The following is a 19,084-nucleotide window of genomic DNA, read 5'->3' on the forward strand; positions in this document are numbered from 1 at the left end:
GGCTGTCCTCTGTGTCCAGCAGCCCAGAGGTGCCTCCCTGTCTTTGGGAGAGGTGTCTCACAGATGCTCCCATCTCTGCTCTCTGTTTCCCCACCCCGCTGTGCTGAAAATGGGGGTTTCCCCCTCACCACAGTTTTAGTTCTGTGCATGAGAGCAGCACAGCAGCACTGGAGTGGAGTCTGTGGCGTTGCTGTTAAACCTCACGTTCCCAAGGGAATGGTTTTGAGGACCTGAAAGTTTCCTCAGAGAGGGAGGGGATGAGGAGAGAACTGGGGAAATGTTCTCAAGTTGCCCATCTGGGATTTATCTCTGTGTTTAGTGACTGAACCTCCCTGTTTAATGATTTATTTGGGATCCCAGGGACAGGAGCAGCATTCCTGCTCTGTTCCTGGCATGCCCTGAGCTCTGTCCCTCTCTGCTGAGCCCAGCACACCCCAAAGGTTTTCTGGGCCAGCAGCAGCTTCTCCCTGTTGTGTTTTAAGCACAGCCATAACAATTTCCTGTGGTTTTCTTTTCTCCTGGAGTTTGTTTTTCCATGTTCAAGCTGTTCTGGAGGCTGCAGCGGGGTGCTGTGCTCTGCCTTTGCTGTCATCCCACAGTTGGGTTTTTGCTTCTCAAGAACTTTGGCCAATGATTTCTTTTCCCCTTGCCTGGCCCTGCTGGGGCCAGAAGAGCCACCAAGGTTTATCCTCAAACTGGAACAAACCTGCAGGATTGTGAATTCTCCAGTGTGAGCTAGACAGCCTTGTCTGGGAAGGAACCGCCGTGTTTGGGGTTAAAAGCCTGGAAAAACATCCCCAGGTGGGAGAAGTGTCAGGGATTTTTGGAGTTGTTGGTTTCCCTGTTCTTCACGTCCGCAGGAAGTGGGTTCTGTGTGTCTCATGTTTTAAGAGTTGCAACTAATGTTTATATAATGTTTATAAAGAGCTTGTTATTTACGTTTTAAGCACTTTAAAAAAAAATAAAAGTTGTTCAAGCTGTTCCTAGACACTTCTGATTCATTGACAACAGCGTCTGTGCTGACGGCGCCTGGACACTGAGTGACATTTCTGTTTATTTGCTGCACGAGGAGGAGGAGGAGGAGGAGGTCCAACTCCTCCAGCCGCTTTTCCACCTGCCCTGACAGTCCCCGAGTGCTGTGCAGTGGGAATGCTGCAGGACCTCGAGTTCCTCCCCAAATGCTGCTCCTGGCTCAGGTGGGGGCACGGGAGGGCTTTAGGATTCTTTGAGGTTCCTCCTGTGGTGCCCTGGGCATCCACGGAGCGTGGCTGGGACTGGAGCGAGCTGGAGCTGGGCTGTGCTGGGGGTCAGGGTGGATACTGGGGAATTCCTGAATGGAATGGGCTGTTCAGGCCTGGCACAGCTGCCAGGGCAGGGCTGGAGCCCCCATCCCTCAGGGATCTCAGAGCCCTGTGCGTGTGGCACCTGGGGACACGGGCAGTGGTGGCAGTGCTGGGGATGGTAGGAAAGGGAAGGAAAGGAAAGGAAAGGAAAGGAAAGGAAAGGAAAGGAAAGGAAAGGAATAGGAAAGGAAAGGAAAGGAAAGGAAAGGAAAGGAAAAGGAAAGGAAAGGAAAGGAAAGGAAAGGAAAGGAAAGGAAAGGAAAGGAAAGGAAAGGAAAAGGAAAGGAAAGGAAAGGAAAGGAAAGGAAAGGAAAGGAAAGGAAAGGAAAGGAAAGGAAAGGAAAGGAAAGGAAAGGAAAGAAGGAAAGGAAAGGAAAGGAAAGGAAAGGAAAGGAAAGGAAAGGAAAGGACCTGGCTCCATGGGTGCTCCCGGGAACTCTGATGTTCCTCCTGCCCTCTGCACTGATCCCTGCCCAGACTCCTCCTGCAGCTCCTCTTCCCCCATCCCTCCCACCTTTCAGCTCTCAGCCCTTTTCCTTCCCAGCTCCCTCTTCTCTCTCCATTCAAGCCTTTTCCGTCGAGAAAATTAACTCCCCTTAAGCCGCTGTAAATGACGCTGCTGCTCCCTCAGAAGAGCTTCCTTAGCTCTAATCCCGGTTTGTTTTTCCTCCGTGGAGCCCCCGTGGAGCTGGGCACCTGTCTGGGATCACGTTAACCCTGCACGGCTCAGGAGGAAATGTTTGCTGTGGGCTCGGGGTGCTGAGCTGTGACCCTGTGAAAGGGGATCCATCCCAGCAAAGGCAGCCTGGCCAGCTGGGGAGAACTGGGCTGGAAATTGGAAAAACAGAGGATTTACAGCCCTTATTCCTGCTGAACCCCCGTGCCTGACTCCATCGGGTCTGGGCTTGCCTTAACTGGGCACTGATGGGAATAATTCCTGTCCCTGCAGGAGGGGCTGGCTGGGATTGCTGTCCAGGCTGGAGTTTTGCTGCCCAACACAAGTTTTCTCCAAATCTGGCTTTGCAGATGGGAGCTGACAAGGAATGTTCCTGTGACTGTGTCCCGGAGCCAGCCCAGCCCCACACCCAGCTGTCCCTGTGGGGGAGGGGCCTGGGACCCCAAAACTCCCTCGAGGGGTGGGGAGACCCTGGCTGGGCACCAGGGGGCCCCCCAAAGCTGCTCTCACTCCCCTCCTCAGGGAGAGAAAATACAACAAAAAGCTCATCTGGGGATAAGGGCAGGGAGAGATCCCTCAGAACTCACCAGTGACCGTCACGGGAAAAAGAGATTGAGGAAAGCAGTTTAATTTATTACTAATCAAATCAGAATAGGGCAATAAGAAATGAACCCAAACCTTAAATCACTTTCCCCCAGCCCTCCTTTCTTCCCAGGCTCAATTTCCCTCATGATTCTCTACCTCCTCATTCCAAGGGGTGCAGGGGAACAGGAAATGGGGCTGTGGTCAGTCCATCACACATTGTCTCTGCTGCTCCTTCCTCCTCAGGGGTTGCACTTCTCACTCTCTCCCCCTGCTCCAGCATGGGTGTCCCATGGGATCACAGCCTCCTTCAGGGGCTTTATGGGATCACAGCCTCCTTCAGGGGCTTTATGGGGTCACAGCTCCTTCAGGGGCTCTATGGGATCACAGCCTCCTTCAGGGGCTTTATGGGGTCACAGCTCCTTCAGGGGCTTTATGGGGTCACACCTCTTTCACGGGCTTCCCATGGGGCCAGACCCCTTCAGGGGCTTTATGGGGATCACTCCCCCTTCAGGGGCTTCCAGGGGGTCACAGCCTCCAGGATCTCCTCACAGGAGCCACCCCTGGAGCCCCCCACCCAAACCTGTCCACCCAACCCCAGTTTCTGGATGAGCCCACACCATGGCTGGGGAGTTGTTGCCTCCCCCCCTAAAAAACCTGGAAAAAACCCATCATTTTGACTGGAGAAGCAACCCCCCCTCCTTCCCCAAACCAGGGAAACACAAGTTGTCAGTCGGGATGGATCTGGTGGGATTGATATCAGCCAAAGAATTGATATTCTTTCTGGTATTTAACCAAAAAAGTGATAGTCTTATGTCACTCCAAATGTGGTTTGAGATAAACAGATTCTCTCCCCTCTGTTGTTACCAAACATTTCGTGTGTCAACACTGGGGATGCAGCAATTATCTGGCTCAGGCTGCGGGAGGGAGGGGGTTCCCTGTGAGACAGGGATTTGGGGCAGCATCCATATCCATATTCATGGCAGATCTCTGCGAGGGAACTTTGGGAAGGGGAGTGGCCTCCCGGAGCTTTTGGCAGCGCTGGTTTTATATTTCTGCGTTTATTTCTCCTTTGAGACGGAGCTGGAAGAGGGAAACGATCCCGAGTGAGGGCTGAGTTTGGGACCAGGGCTGACCCCGCGGCTCCAGGGATGTCCCTGCGGGCTGGAGCCACCTGGGGTGACAACCCCGAGCCCAGGAATGGCAGGGCCGTGGAGGAGCAGGGTGTGCTCCTGGGCAGGATCCTGGCTCCTCATCCCCCTGTCCCCGTTGGGAATCCCAGCACGGCAGGGGAGGGGTTGCTGGGGCTGTCACCCCGAGGCAGCAGCTGCAGCTCGACTTTAGCAATATCTCTGAGGAAAAACAAACAGAAATGATAAAATGCCATTTTCCTGCTCTTTTCTGTTCCACTTTTCACCCTTCAGACATGGCCAGAGCCCCTTTCCCATCCCTTTCCCGCCCAGAGCTGCAGGAGATTTGGGATTCAGGGAACGGGATCAGTGCTGAATTAGCCCAAAGTCAGAAAGTGCCTTTGCAGGTGGGAAGAAAACAGGAAATGATCGGTTCTGCCGCCACAAGGCACAGCAGCAGCATTCCCACAGCAAAACGGGACAGTTTCCCCTGGGTAGCAAAAATAAGATTTTTTTTTCAGGTGTATTTTATAATTCCTCCTTAGATGGAAATCCTGCTCCTGACCTGCTGTGTCACCCGCTGCCTTTGCTTCTCCTCCACCGACGCTTCCCTGCTTCCCTCCCTGCTCCAGCACATCTCCCTCTATTTGCTGTCCCCGTGCTCTTCCTCGGAGGATTGATCCTAATCCTCCAAACAATTTCGCCGGCATTTGAAGGTCCGGACACTTCTTATCCCACTAATCTGGGGAGGAGAATTCCGCAGGCGGCTCCGTGTGCCCCCGGCGCCCCCAGCCCCGCACGACCTTGGCTTTATCTCCACAAATCCTGATCGCTGCCGGGGCCACCTCCTGCATTTGTGATCAGCTGCTCCAAAGGTCAGCGGGGACCGGGGGCTCCAGCAGAGCAGGAACCTGCAATCCCACAAGGAGACAGACCCATGGAAGCGGTGGGACTGGGAAAGAACTCCGAGACCATCCAGGGCAACCATCCCAGCGCTGCCAGGGCCACCACTGCCCTGTCCCCAAGTGCCACATCCATGGCTTTGGATCCCTTAGGGATGGGCACTCCAAACCTCCCTGGGTACCTCCAATTCCTGAGCCCCCTTTCCATGGGGAAATTCCTGCTGCTGTCCCCCCTGAGCCTGCCCTGGGGCTGTTCCCTCTCCTCCTGTCCCTGTCCCTGGGAGCAGAGCCCGACCCCCCCGGCTGTCCCCTCCTGGCAGGGACTTGTGCAGAGCCACAAGGTCCCCTTGAGCCTCCTTTTCTCCAGGCTCAGCCCCTTCCCAGCTCCCTCAGGAATTCTCCAGCTCCTTCCCAGCTCCCTTCCCTTCCCTGGACACGCTCCATCTTTTCCATGTCCTTCTTGCCATAGACGTCGTAGGGATGAAAATTTGGTAACATTTGGGGTGGTTTTTCAGAAGTTTTTGGTTTTTCACCTCTCCGTGGTTTATTACTTGCTCAGTTTATTACACAATTAAGGCAGAACTCTTCTTCCCATGTCCCGTTCACCAGGACCCCCCCCTCACTCTGGATCCCCCCTATCCCCGCTCGCTCCCCTGACGGGACTACATTTCCCATGGTGCCCCGCGGGCGCGCTCCCCATTGGCTGGCGGTGCCGGCTCGGCCCCGCCCCGGGCAGCGGCCGGCGGACTCCATGTCCCGGCGTGCCCCGCGGCAGCTGCGGTTGGCCGCAGCCAATCAGCGCGGGGCCGGCGGGGGGGCGGGGCCCGGCGGCGGGGGAGGCTGTTTAAAGTGGCGCTTGCGGGATGGCGGAGCCGGCGGACTATCCCCCGTTCCAGCTGGGGAAGCCCCGCTTCGAGCAGGTACGGCCGGCGGCGGGGGGCGGCGGGAGGCACACCGGGAGCGGCGGCGGGAGCTGCCCCCGCCCCGCGTGCGGCATCGCCCCCCCACCCCGGGAACGGAGCCCCCCGCTCCCCGCTCCTCTTCGCCCCGCCCTCTCCGCGGAGCCGCGCGCTGATTGGCCCGCATCCCCCGCGCCATTGGCCGGCCGGGCTGTCACTCAGAGCCACCGCCCCCTGCCCGCGGCGGGTCGCCCGGCGGGCGGGCGCTGGCGCGTCCCTTCCCGCCCCTGTGGCGCGGGGCGCAGCGCGGCGGGCGGGGGGCCCGAGGGTCCCGGGTTCGAACCCCGCGGGCGCTCCCCGGGGCAGCGGGGACCGGCAGGGTCCCAGTGTCGCATGTCGCATGGCCCCGCGGGGCCGGTGCCATGGAACGGGCTCTGCCCAAGGCGCGTGGGAGGGGAAGGGCAGCGCTGGGATGGGGTAGGAGGCAGGGACGTTCAGGTGGGTGCTGTGCCGACCTCAGCAGGGAAGGTCCAGCTCTGGTGTCAATGGATCGAGAGTTGGGTTGAGAACATCCAGGATGATCAATAGTATAACAATGTTGTGACAGATCTGCAATGCTGTGTCTCCTCCACACCTGGCATCTGGAGGGGGAGAGGAGCTTTTGGTGAGGCCACACACTTGTCCCCAGGTGCGCAGGTACGGGGTAAGGCATGTCCCTGCTGCCTCCAGCCAGTCTGGTTCACCAGGGACAAGTTGTGGTGCTTGTGGAACCATTTAGGCTGATGAAAATGCTCTCAACACCTCCTTCAGTTCCTCGTGAGCTGGGCAGGACACCCTGGAGAAGCTGCTCCTTATCTTGGGCATGTGAGTGTGTCCCACCATTGGGACAACCCTCAGGGAGACCATTCCCACTACCAGGAAGAATCCAGAACCCCTGCTCAGCCCCAATTGGACTCGGTGCTTGCTTGACCCAACCTCCCTTTGGGAAGAGCTGTGGTTTCCCACGGGAGCCATTCCACGGGGGATCTCCCGCCTCCTCCCACAGCCCGTATCCCTGCGGGGCTTGGGCAGCCCGGGACAGCGGAGGTGTCACTGCCCTTGGGAATGGGAAGGGCCTTGAGGTTCCCTCCAACCCGACCCTGCCAGTGCAGGGGTCACGGGGCACATCCACGGGGAGGGGGTGACTCCCCTGGGAACGGGAGAGAGGGAGATTTTTAACGAGGAGGAGGAGGAGGAGGAGCTTCTCCCTTCTAGACACCACAGACGATGCAGGCGCGCTTGGCAGCGCGTCAGGCACGGGACGGGCGCGTTCTGTTCATTAAGGAGCGACTGGCACTTGTGGCAGCGCTGAGGAAACGTTCCAGGGCTGTGGCAGGATGCTCCGGGCCCTGGGGAGCTGCTCATGGCTGCTGCTCCCAGAGCGAGTGGAGCGCCCTTGGGAATGGATTCTTTGGGAATGCTTTGCCAGGGGGCTGCTCCCAGCATGGCAGACCACCCCCTTCTCTGCTTTATCCCTTCCCTGTAAATTTTCAGGGAGCTGCAGGAGGGGTTGTGCTGCTGCTGTCATCCCACATTCCCTGTTTTCCCCTGCTCCCCCTGCCCAAGGCTGGACAGCCCAGTCTGGAAGCTGACAGCATTGTGGGGTCACAGAGGAAGGGGCTTGGGATTTATGGATCCTGTCTTGGCTCTGCTGCGTTCGGGATGCAGCAGCACTCACATTCCTGCTCCCACCACGGCCTGGGAGAGCCCAGCCCTTCCATCCCTGCTCAGACCCTTCCATGGACAGCCCAGCCCCTCCATCCCTGTCCCAGACCCTTCCATGGACAGCCCAGCCCCTCCATCCCTGCCTCGGACCCTTCCATGGACAGCCCAGCCCCTCCATCCCTGTCCCAGACCCTTCCATGGACAGCCCAGCCCCTCCATCCCTGCCTCGGACCCTTCCATGGACAGCCCAGCCCCTCCATCCCTGTCCCAGACCCTTCCATGCAGAGCCCAGCCCCTCCATCCCTGTCCCAGACCCTTCCATGCAGAGCCCAGCCCCTCCATCCCTGCCTCGGACCCTTCCATGCAGAGCCCAGCCCCTCCATCCCAGCTCAGACACTTCCATGGACAGCCAAGCCCCTCCATCCCTGCCTCGGACCCTTCCAGATCTTTCTTTCCCCCACCTTGACCTTGGTGTTCCCTCCACACTTCCCAGCTCATTCCCCTGGGATCAGTGATTCCCCCAACCTTCCCTGCCAGGTGTTCCGTGCTTTCCCCTCCTGCTTTGCCTGTTCTTTCCAGGTCCTTCCCAGGTTTTTTATCCGTTTCTGGGGTCTCAGCTGGAGCTGCCAAAGGCTGCTCTGCTGGTTTGGGCAGGACCAGGGAGCTGTGGCATTGGAATTCCGGTTGGAATTCCGGCCGCATCCCCCGGGATGCCAGCACTCCTTTCCCGGGCTGGGAGCAGCTCTGGGGCTGTGCACCGGGACTCTGCCCCGGAGCTGGGACAGACAGGGGCAGCCTCATCCCCGCGGGGAGAGCAAGGAGAGCTTCTGTGCTGGGAACACAGCCCGGGAGCAGAGCCGGCCCCGGGGATGCGGCTGGGAACGGAATTCCCTTCCCTGTGTGACCCGGAGCTCTGGGCAGGACAGGCAGCAGCAGGGGCAGCTCCAGCCCAGAGCGGCTCTGGGGCTCTGGGATGCCCTTCCCTGCTGTCCCTGCTGTCCCTGCTGTCCCTGCTGTCCCTGCTGTCCCTGCTCTCCCTGCTCTCCCTGCTGTCCCGTGTTCTGCAGAGTCACCTTTTCCCAGCCCTGCCGGAAAGGCTCCGTCTCCCGCTGCAAACGGGGCTATTTTTAGGTGAAAGAAGAAATGAGGACGCTGGGCTTGAGATGCGTGATGAGGACTTAATTTTCTGACAAGCAGGGCTAATTTGTTAGAAATATTCCTTTTCCCCCCCCTTCTTTATTTCCCGATTTTATTCCTTTTCCTCGGAGGATTTGCTGAGTGCTCCCTCTCCCAAAGCCTGCTGTGTGTTCCCAGTGCCTGCAGCCCAGACTTTTATCCTGGGCAAAATCCAGTGGGAGGTGTCCCCTGCCATGGCAGGGGTGGCACTGGGTGGGCTCTGAGGTCCCTTCCCACCCAAACCTTTCCAGGATTCCCTGTCCAAGATCAGCTGGCAGTGAGATGAAGATGCAGGAGATGAGGAGATCTCAGCTGCTGCTCGGTGTGAGGTTATTGCTCACTTCAGTAATGGGATCAAAGTCCTCTCTGCTGCAGGGGTGTCACTGTGGAGAAGGGGCTGGCTCAAAAGGGAGAAGGGTCATGGGATCACAGCCTGGGCTGGGGTGGAAACGTCCTGAAATCCCACCCAGTGCCACCCCTGCCATGGCAGGGACACCTCCCACTGCCCCAGGAGGATCCAACCTGGCCTTGGGCACTGCCAGGGATCCAGGGGCAGCCACAGCAAAGCTGGGAATTCCAGCCCAGCCCCTCCCCACCCTCCCAGGCAGCAATTCCTGCACAAGATCCCAGCCCAATCTCCCCTTTCCCAGTGGGAGCCATTCCCTGTGTCCTGTCCCTCCATCCCTTGTCCCCAGTCCCTCTGCAGCTCTCCTGGAGCCCCTGCGGGCCCTGCCAGGGGCTGGCAGCTCTCCCTGGAGCCTTCCCTTCTCCAGGGGAACATTCCCAGCTCTCCCAGCCTGGCTCCAGAGCAGAGGGGCTCCAGCCCTGCAGCAGCTCCGGGGCTGCTCTGGATTTATTCCAGCAGCTCCACGTCCCTTCTGCTGTTGCCTTGGCTTTTTCACATCCCCATCACCCAGGGCTGGATTTAAAGGGGAATTTGTTGCTTTGTGTCTCGTGCTGTGAGCTTTAACACCCCCTGCCCATGAGAGGTTCCTGAGCCCCATCCTGGCTCTGCCCCAGGAGCAGACCTGGCCCTGCCCGTGCTCTGAGCTGCAGGAGCTTCTCCCCATTGCAGCCAGGGCTCTTTACCTCTGGAAAACCAAATTAGAGACATCAAAGAGGCTCCACAGTTTTAGCCCAAGCTTGCAGTGGGCTGGAGGAGCCCACCAGTGACACAAGCCTGGCTGTGCCTTGTCACAGTCCCATCGCTCAGCTGGCTTCAATTGTCTCAATTTTGTTTGCTTCAGCTTGAATCTCTCCTAATTAATTTAAGGCTGACATGAGCCTGGTTTTGAGCTCAACCCCACCCCAAGCCTGCATGCCTGTTGCTCTGGTTTAATTAAATCCTGTTTAAAATCAGGCTGTAATTAAAGTGGTGAAGGTGTCCATGCCTCCTGCTCTTCCCAGGGCTGCCCAGCACAGAATTCCTTGGAATTCTTTTCCTCCTGAAGGTGATTAACACTTCTCTAATGGCCTCTCACCTTCTCTGCCATCCCTGGAGCCTACCAGGAGTCGTTTCCTTGTGGTTCTTGGCATCAGGGGGGACCTTCACGGCCCAGATCCCACATCCCCCTCCTGAGCTGCTGTGCCTTGGAAGGGAATTAATATTCCCAACCACTTCATCCTGCTCGCAGGCTGCTGCGAAGGGCTTCCCAAAATAGCCCCCGATTAATCACAGGAAATTTGTGATATTCACTCTGCTCCCAGTTCACTACAGCAGCTGCTCCAGGAATTAAAGGGGGAAGGAGCCCGGGGTGGGTGTTTGGGAGTGGAAGGTCAAACTGGGAGTGGGCATCTCCCAGGCTCCGTGTCTGGCACGGGGGATGGGAGCAGGGCTGGAACGAGCCTGGGAGAAGGGAACTGCCTGCAGTTCCCAGGGAAGCCTGGGCTGGGCTGGCAGGGAGGGCACTGAGCTGCTCCTGTGTCCAGGGCTGCTCCTCCTCATCCCATTTCCATCTCCTGGCAGCTTTTGGTTTGCTGAATCATGGAATCCCAGACTGGGTTGGGATGGAAGGGACCCCAAATCCCCTCCAGGTGCCACCCCCTGCCATGGCAGGGGACACCTCCCACCATCCCAGATGGATCTGAGCCCCAGTGTCCAACCTGGCCTTGGGCACTGCCAGGGATCCAGGGACAGCCACAGCAAATCTGGGAATTTCCAGCCCAGCCCTTCACTGCCCTCACAGGGAAGAGTTTCCCCCAAATTTCTGAATTATTGGGAATTGCTGGAGAGGGTTGTTTGTTTTAGGGGTTTGAGTGGGGTATTTTTGCCTTGTGTTTTGTGTGCAGCTCTGTGAAAACCAATCCTGAATTGACAAAACTCGTTTGGCTCCTAGTCAGGAGAATGAACTGGGCAGGGAATGCCCTGGGTGAGGGGAAGCCAAGCAGGGAGGCAGAGCTTTCCACACCACTTGAGAGGGAAGGACACGGAGTCCCATGGCTGGAGAGCAGGGAAACAAAGGATGTTTGTGCAGGAGCTGCCCAGCCTGGCCAGGGCGCTGCAGGAGGAGGGAGGGAGGCTGGAGAGGGGAGCCCAGGGAGCCCTGCTGGATCTGGGTTTGAGCAGGGCTCTGTTAGGGATGGTTCTCCTGAGCCTGGCTCTGTTTGGGATGGTTCTGATGAGCCTGGCTCTGTTTGGGATGGTTCTGATGAGCCTGGCTCTGTTTGGGGTGGTTCTGATGAGCCTGGCTCTGTTAGGGATGGTTCTCCTGAGCCTGGCTCTGTTTGGGGTGGTTCTGATGAGCCTGGCTCTGTTTGGGATGGTTCTGATGAGCCTGGCTCTGTTTGGGGTGGTTCTGATGAACCTGGCTCTGTTTGGGGTGGTTCTCCTGAGCTTGGCTCTGTTTGGGGTGGTTCTCCTGAGCCTGGCTCTGTTTGGGGAGGTTCTCCTGAGCCTGGCTCTGTTTGGGGTGGTTCTGATGAGCCTGGCTCTGTTTGGGGTGGTTCTCCTGAGCCTGGCTCTGTTTGGGGAGGTTCTGATGAGCCTGGCTCTGTTTGGGGTTTTCTCCTGAGCCTGGCTCTGTTTGGGGAGGTTCTCCTGAGCTTGGCTCTGTTTGGGGTTTTCTCCTGAGCTTGGCTCTGTTTGGGGTTTTCTCCTGAGCCTGGCTCTGTTTGGGATGGTTCTCCTGGGCCTGGTTCTATCTGAGGAGGTTCTCCTGGGCCTGGTTCTATCTGAGGAGGTTCTCACAGGGCTCTTGGTGTGGGGAAATGAGGCTCTGACTCACCAGAGTTCAACAAAACCAGGGCAAACCTGTTCAGACTCAGGTTCCCTGGTGGTTTGGGTGTTCTCTGACCACAGAATGGACAAGTTCAGGCAGCAGCACCTCCAGACAAATCCCTCATTGCCTCCTGCCCTGGCACAGGAATTCCCAGAGCAGCTGTGGCTGCCCCTGGATCCCTGGCAGTGCCCCAGACCAGGCTGGACACTGGGGCTGGAGCAGCCTGGGACAGTGGGAGGTGTCCCTGTCATGGCAGGGGTAGCACTGGAGGGATTTAAGGTCCCTCCCATCCCAAGCATTCCTGATTTCGGGATCTGGGCACTCTCAGCTGCCCAGCTGAGCACCAGCAATGGGCAGGAGAGGAGCAGGGAATGTGAGCCTGGGGTAACATCAGCACGGGGCTGAGCTGCTCAAACCTGTCCTTAAGCTGGGCCTTGCTGAGCTGGGCCAGGCAGGAGCAGGGCAGGAGCTCCGTGCCACCAAACCCAGTCCTGGGACACAGGACCAGCTTCCCAGTAGCCTGGACAGCCGGGAAATGGGAACTGGTAACTCTAAATGACATTTCCACCCTGCCCCTTTGAACCTGGGGTCTCCTTCCCCCTCCCTTGTCATTGACTCCTTGCTCAGGTGGGTGTAAAACACCAATGCTCCTTTTAATTCTCTTTAATTCTCTTTAATGCTGCATTTCTCAGTGTGTCACAGTGATACAGGCAGTGGGCAAGGCAGGGCCACTCAGATTTAAGATCCCCCGTCCTGCTGTTGTTTGAGGCAGCGATTCCCAGTGTTCAGCAGCAATTCCCACTGCTCTGGGCTGCCGGGGGCCGTGGGATGAGCGGTGGGCGAGGGAGGGCTGGAGGGGCTGAGTCAGGCATTGCTCACGTCCCTGCACCCCTGGCAGCGTCGGGCAGCGGTGCTGGGGAGGCTGCTGGCACCTGCAGGGATCTCACGCCCAGGAGAAAAGGGAGGCAGCGAAATGTCAGGCTCAAACCCACTGGAAAGTACCAGAAGTGGTGTTAATTAGAGCCGTGCTCATTAAAAACCGCTGTGCTTTTCCCCTGCAGTTGTGTGGAGCCGTTCTGTTCCGTTTTGGAGGGGTTCTCCTTTTTTTCAGCGCAGAAAGTGGAAGAATGTCAGAGTTTGTGAGGGCAGGTGGCAGAGGGGCGGTCAGCAGTGTCTGGACAGGGCCCTTGGAGGGGGATTTCTGCTGGAAGGGGGGCAGAGCCTGGATGAGCAGGGAGCAGCAGCAGCAGCACGTTCTGGAAGCGGTGCCAGCAGTGATTAAACGCGTTCCCGCTGCTCCATCCACACTCCAGGCCTGTATTTATAGCCCGTTCCTGCAGAACAAACCCAGCAGGAGATGGGCCACGTGAGGATGGAGAATTCCCTGGATCCCAGAGCTCCTGCTGTGCCTCCCATGGCTCTGAGGGGCTCTGGGTTATGTGGAGAGGCCACCAGAGCCAGAGGGGCCACTGGGCTGGGCTGCCCTGTGCCCACTTGGCGTGAGGGCCTGGAATTCACCTGCCTCTGGATCGTGGAATCCAGCTGGTGTTGGAGTGATGCTGTTCCTGTATCCCAGGGGCTCCCAATCCCTCAATATTTCATGGTCTGGTGCTTGGAGTTGGTACAAATTCCACCGATATTTTAATTTTCACTGTGTAAATACTGAGTCTCCTTTCCTCTGGAGCTGCCCATGACCTCCCCTTGTGTTTCACAGATCCTTTCCCCTTCTTCCAGACTCTTTTCCTGGTCTGGAAGTGCCCAGGGCCAGCTTGGGTGGAGCAGCCTGGTCGTTCCTGGTGGCACATTGGGGACAATGCAGGCTGGGTGTGTTTGTGTGGGGAGAACTCGATGGAGAAGCTGCTGGAGAGGCTTTGCTGGGAGCAGTCCAGGGAATCCTGGAGTGGTTTGGGTCTCCTATCCCAAATTACCAGTAAAGACCTCCTGTATTATTTCTTTTCAGTTGACACTTCATTCTGCAAAGGAAATAAACCCTGAAAAGCAATTTCTCCCTGAAAAGGAGAAGGTGGCTTTATTTATTTATTTTTTTTTGTTTCCTGTTTTCCAGACTTCATTTTACGGCAGATTCAGGCACTTCTTGGACATCATCGACCCCCGCACTCTCTTTGTCACCGAGGTAATGTGTGCACACCTCTGTTTTGGACAGGACTGCTTATTAGACAGCTGGAGACGAAAAACAATCTCTGCTGTGAACAGCAGCAGTAATGAAGGCGCGTTTGCAGTGGGTTTGTGTCTCACGGGTGATTGATTGCCCCGAGAGCGCTGTTAAACCTGGAGCAGAAACTCGCCTCAGGCACCAGGGAATCCACCCCAGCCCCTCTGCCAGCTGGGGAGCCCCTCAGCTGGGTTTGGGCAGAATTGCCACTGATTTTGTCTGCTCAGGAGGAAAATTCCTACAGGTCTCCATGGCAAAAATGGGTGAGGGGATGGGAGAGCAAATCTTAACTCCGTGGAGGATTTCACAGGGAGGGCTGTGGTGCGGTTCTGCAGGGGCTGCACTGCAGGAGAGCTTTGCTGTAGCTTTTCCTCAGTTGTTGCCCTGTTTGTACCAGGATTTGGGGATCCTGCCCCTTCCTTTCCATTTGGGATTGTCCAGCTTTACTGCAGCCCTGCTTCCATCGGGCAGTGACTGAGGGGGAAGGAACAGTTCTGCTGCTGGGCTGGAATTCTGCCCTTTGGCCAGAAAACTTTGAATTTGCAGTGAAGGACAGCTGCTTTTTCCCTTTTATTTTATCTTTTTCCCCAATGTCCAGCCTGAGGCCGTTTCCTCTCCTCCTGTCCCTGTTCCTGGAGCAGAGCCCGACCCCCCCGGCTGTCCCCTCCTGGCAGGAACTTGTGCAGAGCCACAAGGTCCCCCTGAGCCTCCTTTGCTCCAGGCTCAGCCCCTTCCCAGCTCCCTCAGGAATTCTCCAGCCCCTTCCCAGCTCCCTCAGGAATTCTCCAGCCCCTTCCCAGCTCCCTCAGGAATTCTCCAGCCCCTTCCCAGCTCCCTCAGGAATTCTCCAGCCCCTTCCCAGCTCCCTCAGCGTCTCCTGGTGCTCCAGGCCCTCCCCAGCACTTTTCAAGGGCTGAATCCCCTCTGCCCTGCAGGGAATGTTCCTGTTGGTGGCTCCCCATGGATTGCAGAGGGATTTGGGTGAGCTCTGAGCCCATGGGGTGACCTCTGGTTCAACCACACTTCTCCACCTTCCCGTGGTTGCCTTTCCAAACCTTTCCAGGGCTTTGGGAGGTTGGAAAGGGTGTGGGTTAGAGGGATCAGATGGTGTAACTTCATTTTTCCAGACAGCTTTTGATTTCAAGAAGGTGAAACCCAGGGAATGAAAAGGACAAAATCTGAGTTAGCCCAGTTCTATCCTGGGTCAAATCTGAGCAGTTTTGGGTTCCCCAGTGAACCTCAACAAGGCTGGGAGGTTTGGTGTCCACCTCTGGGGCTGGAAGGACAGGGCTGAGCTTCAGGGTCTCCAGGAGTGCCCTGGGGGCTTTCCAGGGAGGGCAATGCCCTCTGGCATTTCCTCTGGGAGCTGGAATTCCAAGGCAGGGGTGCCTCAGGAGACCTGCAGCATCTCTGGGGATGTCCCCACGAGTTCCCCTTCCCTGGAGAATTCTCTTGGCAAAACAATCACCTGGGTCACTTCTTGGGGCACAAAATCTGCTTTCTGCTCACCCTGCTCGCTCTGCTCTGTGTTTACAATAATTGGGGTGTGCAGATGTAGAACTCCAAGGTTTAATTTCTGCTTTCCTTGGATGGCTGAGGGCTCAAATGAGAACCTGGGAAGGGTTTGCAGAGCCCAGGCTGTGCAGGGAGCTCCTTCCCACTGACAGATGGCTGCATCTCCCAGGCCTGGGGCTCCCAGGGAACAAACAAATCCCTGCTTGGCTCGGAGGAGCTGGTGGCAAATGGGAAAAAGAGTGGATAAATGAGTGTCTAATGGGAATGGAGGTGAATCCTGTGGAAACTGCTGGGAAATGTGGTGATACTGAATTTCCTCCATCCTTTTTTGGGTGGCTGTGTGTTCCATCCTGCTGGTGGCTGTGTTTTGAGGAGGGGTGCAGGGATCTCTCCGAGTGGGGACCTGAGCGATGCTGAGGGTGATCAGTCTCTGACACTCATCCCTTACTCATTTATGGGTCAATAAAGCAGATTCTTGACACAATCAGAAACCTCCTTGTGTTTCAGAGGTTCTGGAGGAGGGAGCCCTCGGGGGATGAGCACAGCTGGGTCCTGTTGGAGCTGTGCTTTTCCCCTCTGGGGGGACCCTCAGCCAGCTCCAGGGCAGGGGCTGAGACACGGCCCTGCCCTGTGCCAGGGCTGCAGCCACCTCTGAGGAGGAGCTTTGGTGGCTGCTAATTCATCTCATTACTGCCTCTCTAACGAAATCATCTCCTGGCAGCCGCAAATTTGCAAACTTCTGAGAGAAGTGGGAAATGTGCCATGGCAGGGGTGGCCCGGAGCTGTCCCCTGGGGGTGCAGGGCTGGCCTTGGAGACGTGTGGGGACAAAACGATGGCAGTAATGCTTTTAATTGCTCTGTAATTAAGGTCCATCGGGGGCAGCAGATATTTTGACAGGGTGAACTCATCCCATCTGACATCAGGCTGGACTCACTGTTAGCGCTCTGTGGGAAGCTCTTCCTGGAGGAAGAGCTGATAATAATTCCAAGTGAGATCAGAGCTCAGGAGAGCTCCGGAGGGGCTGCCTGTGATCTGCTGCTGCTCCATCTCATTGTTCAGAGCCTGGATCTGCAGAGCATCTTGCATTCCCATATTTGGGTTTAAAATGGAAGCAGGATTAGATGTATGTTATTTATACGAACGATACCTTCTTACTCAGCAGATTGACTGTCTGTGTTTATTCAGTGTCACATCTGCTGGCTCCACTCGAACAAAAAGTTTCTGGCTCCTGTTGTCTGTCACTGTGGATCCAATACAATGGGGCCAGCTGGAGTCAAGTCTGCCAGTGTGTCATCCCGGGGAGCAGGGACACAAATCCTGGAGTGGCTGTGGCTGGTGGCAGGGCACAGCTGGATCTCCACGCCCACGGGCAGCCGCTGCTGCTGCTGGTGCCCACGGGCCCTGGCCTTGGGACACGTCCCCAAGGTGATGGCCGGGCTGGAGGTGGCACCCGTGGAGCTCAGGGCACGCAGGGAGCATCCCCAAAACCCCAGGGTGAGCCCCAGCCTGCCCCTGAGCCCAGAGCCCTCCCAGAGCCCCCTGCAGCCCTGGGCTCCCCGTGGCTCCCGTGGCAGGAACGTGTCACACTCCTGGCACAGGGACTCCCCCGGCTCTGTGTGTCACATATGGGGCTCTGCAGGCTGCTCCCAGCCATGTGCAGCTCCCGTGGGATCCAGGAGGAGCCAGGCACGGCTCTGCCAGGCAGGCACGGCCCTGCAGCCAGGGGGGCAAGGTGAGGGCTCGGGGAGCAGCTCAGGGCTGGGGACGGCTCTGCACAGCCTGCGGTGTCCCTGGGACCCAGCTCAGCCGTCCCTGTGCTGTCGTGGCCATCAGCCCAGGGCTGGGGTCATCTCCTGCTGGGGTTGTTCTTTCTCCTCCTGAGCGCCAGCCTGGAGCAAAGGAGGCTCAGGGGGACCTTGTGGCTCTGCACAAGTCCCTGCCAGGAGGGGACAGCCGGGGGGGGTCGGGCTCTGCTCCCAGGGACAGGGACAGGAGGAGAGGGAACGGCCCCAGGCTGGGCCAGGGGAGGCTGAGGGGGGACAGCAGCAGGAATTTCCCCATGGAAAGGGGGCTCAGGGATTGGAGGTGCCCAGAGAGGTCTGGAGTGCCCATCCTGGGGGATTTCAAATCCCTGTGGATGTGGCACTTGGGGACAGGGGCAGTGGCGGCCCTGGCAGTGCTGGGATGGTTGTGATGGTCTCAGAGGGCTTTTCCAACCTGAGCAGTTCTGGGTGTTGCTCACACCACTCAGGGGCTGGGGGTGGGTGCAGCAGCTCTGGGGTTTGTTCAGTGCTCTCCCTCTCCACAGGGTCCCTGCAGGGGCTGTCCCTGCCCCTGGTGACACCAGGCTGTGCCCAGGAGCCCCTTGGCACAGGGCTGGAGGGTTGGGACCCAAACCATGCCTGAGATCCCATGGGTGGAGGCTCATCCCAGCTGTGCCTCCTTGAGCACATCCAGGGGAGGGAATGGGGCTGGTGAGGGGCTGGGAACACCAACCCTGTGAGGAACAACTGGGGGAGCTGGGGGTGTTCAGCCTGGAGAAAAGGAGACTCAGGGGTGACTTCATCACTCTCTGTGACTCCCTGAAAGGTGGCTGTGCTCAGGTGGGGTCGGTCTCTTTCTCCAGGCAGCACTGACAGAACGAGAGGACACAATCCCAAGCTGCACCAAGGAAATACAGGTTGGATTTTAGGAAAAAGGTTTTTACAGAAAGGGTGATAAAGTACTGGAATGGCCTGCCCGGGGAGGTGGTGGAGTCACCATCCCTGGATGTGTTTAAAAAAGCCTGGATGTGGCACTGGTGCTGTGGTTTAGTTGAGGTGCTGGGGCTGGGTTGGACTCAATGACCTTGGAGGTCTCTCCCAGCCTGGTGATTCTGTGGTGGCACAGCCACAGCCGGGCTGGGGGGCATTCCCTGTAATGCCAGCTGGGTGTTGTGCAGCTGTGCCAGGGCAGCCCTGCCAGGGCAGCCCAGCCCAGCCCAGCCCAGCCCAGCCCAGCCCAGCCCTGCCCAACCCTGCCCAGCCCTGCCCAGCCCTGCCCAGCCCAGCCCAGCCCAGCCCAGCCTGCCCAGCCCAGCCCTGCCCTGCCCAACCCTGCCCTGCTGTGCCCAGCCCAGCCCTGCCCAGCCCAGCCCAGCCCAGCCCAGCCCAGCCCAGCCCAGCCCAGCCCTGCCAGCCCAACCCAGCCCAGCCCAGCCCTGCCAGCCCAGCCCAGCCCAGCCCAGCCCAGCCCAGCCCAGCCCAGCCCAGCCCAGCCCTGCCTGCCCAGCCCTGCCAGCCCATCCTGCCCAGCCCAGCCCAGCCCAGTCCAGCCCAGCCCAGCCCAGTCCAGCCCAGCCCAGCCCAGCCCAGCCCTGCCTGCCCAGCCCTGCCCAGCCCATCCCAGCCCAGTCCAGCCCAGCCTGCCCAGCCCAGCCCAGCCCAGCCCGGCCCAGCCCGGCCCAGCCCATCCCAGCCCAGCCCAGCCCAGCCCGGCCCAGCCCATCCCAGCCCAGCCCAGCCCAGCCCAGCCCAGCCCAGCCCAGCCCAGCCCAGCCCAGCCCAGCCCAGCCCAGCCCAGCCCAGCCTGCCCAGCCGTGCCCGGTGCAGGGGCTGCCCCGCGCTGCTGGAGCTGGTGGGAGCTGGCAGGGCTGAGCTCTGCGAGAACATCCCCGGGTGCAGATGGTCTGTCTGGCACCCTATTGTGAGAGCTGAGACCCCAGCAGCCACCACTAGAAGTGCTCGAGGTTTTTTCTGAGGAAAGGGGGTATGGGAGGAATGAGAC

General features: G+C 58.3%; 1 protein-coding gene across 2 annotated transcripts in view; it reads left to right on the forward strand.

Moving 5' to 3' along the window:
• The first annotated feature begins 5,441 nt into the window (after positions 1 to 5,441).
• Positions 5,442 to 19,084, forward strand: part of SFXN5 (sideroflexin 5) — a 93,718-nt gene continuing 80,075 nt past the window's right edge. For both annotated transcript variants that reach the window (XM_063401241.1, XM_063401243.1), the window contains exons 1-2: positions 5,442 to 5,553; positions 13,696 to 13,764. In XM_063401241.1, coding sequence (XP_063257311.1) covers positions 5,497 to 5,553; positions 13,696 to 13,764 — 126 coding nt within the window. In that variant the 5' untranslated portion in view covers positions 5,442 to 5,496. The remainder of the gene's footprint in view (positions 5,554 to 13,695; positions 13,765 to 19,084) is intronic.

The sequence above is a fragment of the Prinia subflava genome, chromosome 7 (genome assembly GCF_021018805.1).
Source record: "Prinia subflava isolate CZ2003 ecotype Zambia chromosome 7, Cam_Psub_1.2, whole genome shotgun sequence".
In the NCBI taxonomy this organism is placed as follows: domain Eukaryota; kingdom Metazoa; phylum Chordata; class Aves; order Passeriformes; family Cisticolidae; genus Prinia; species Prinia subflava.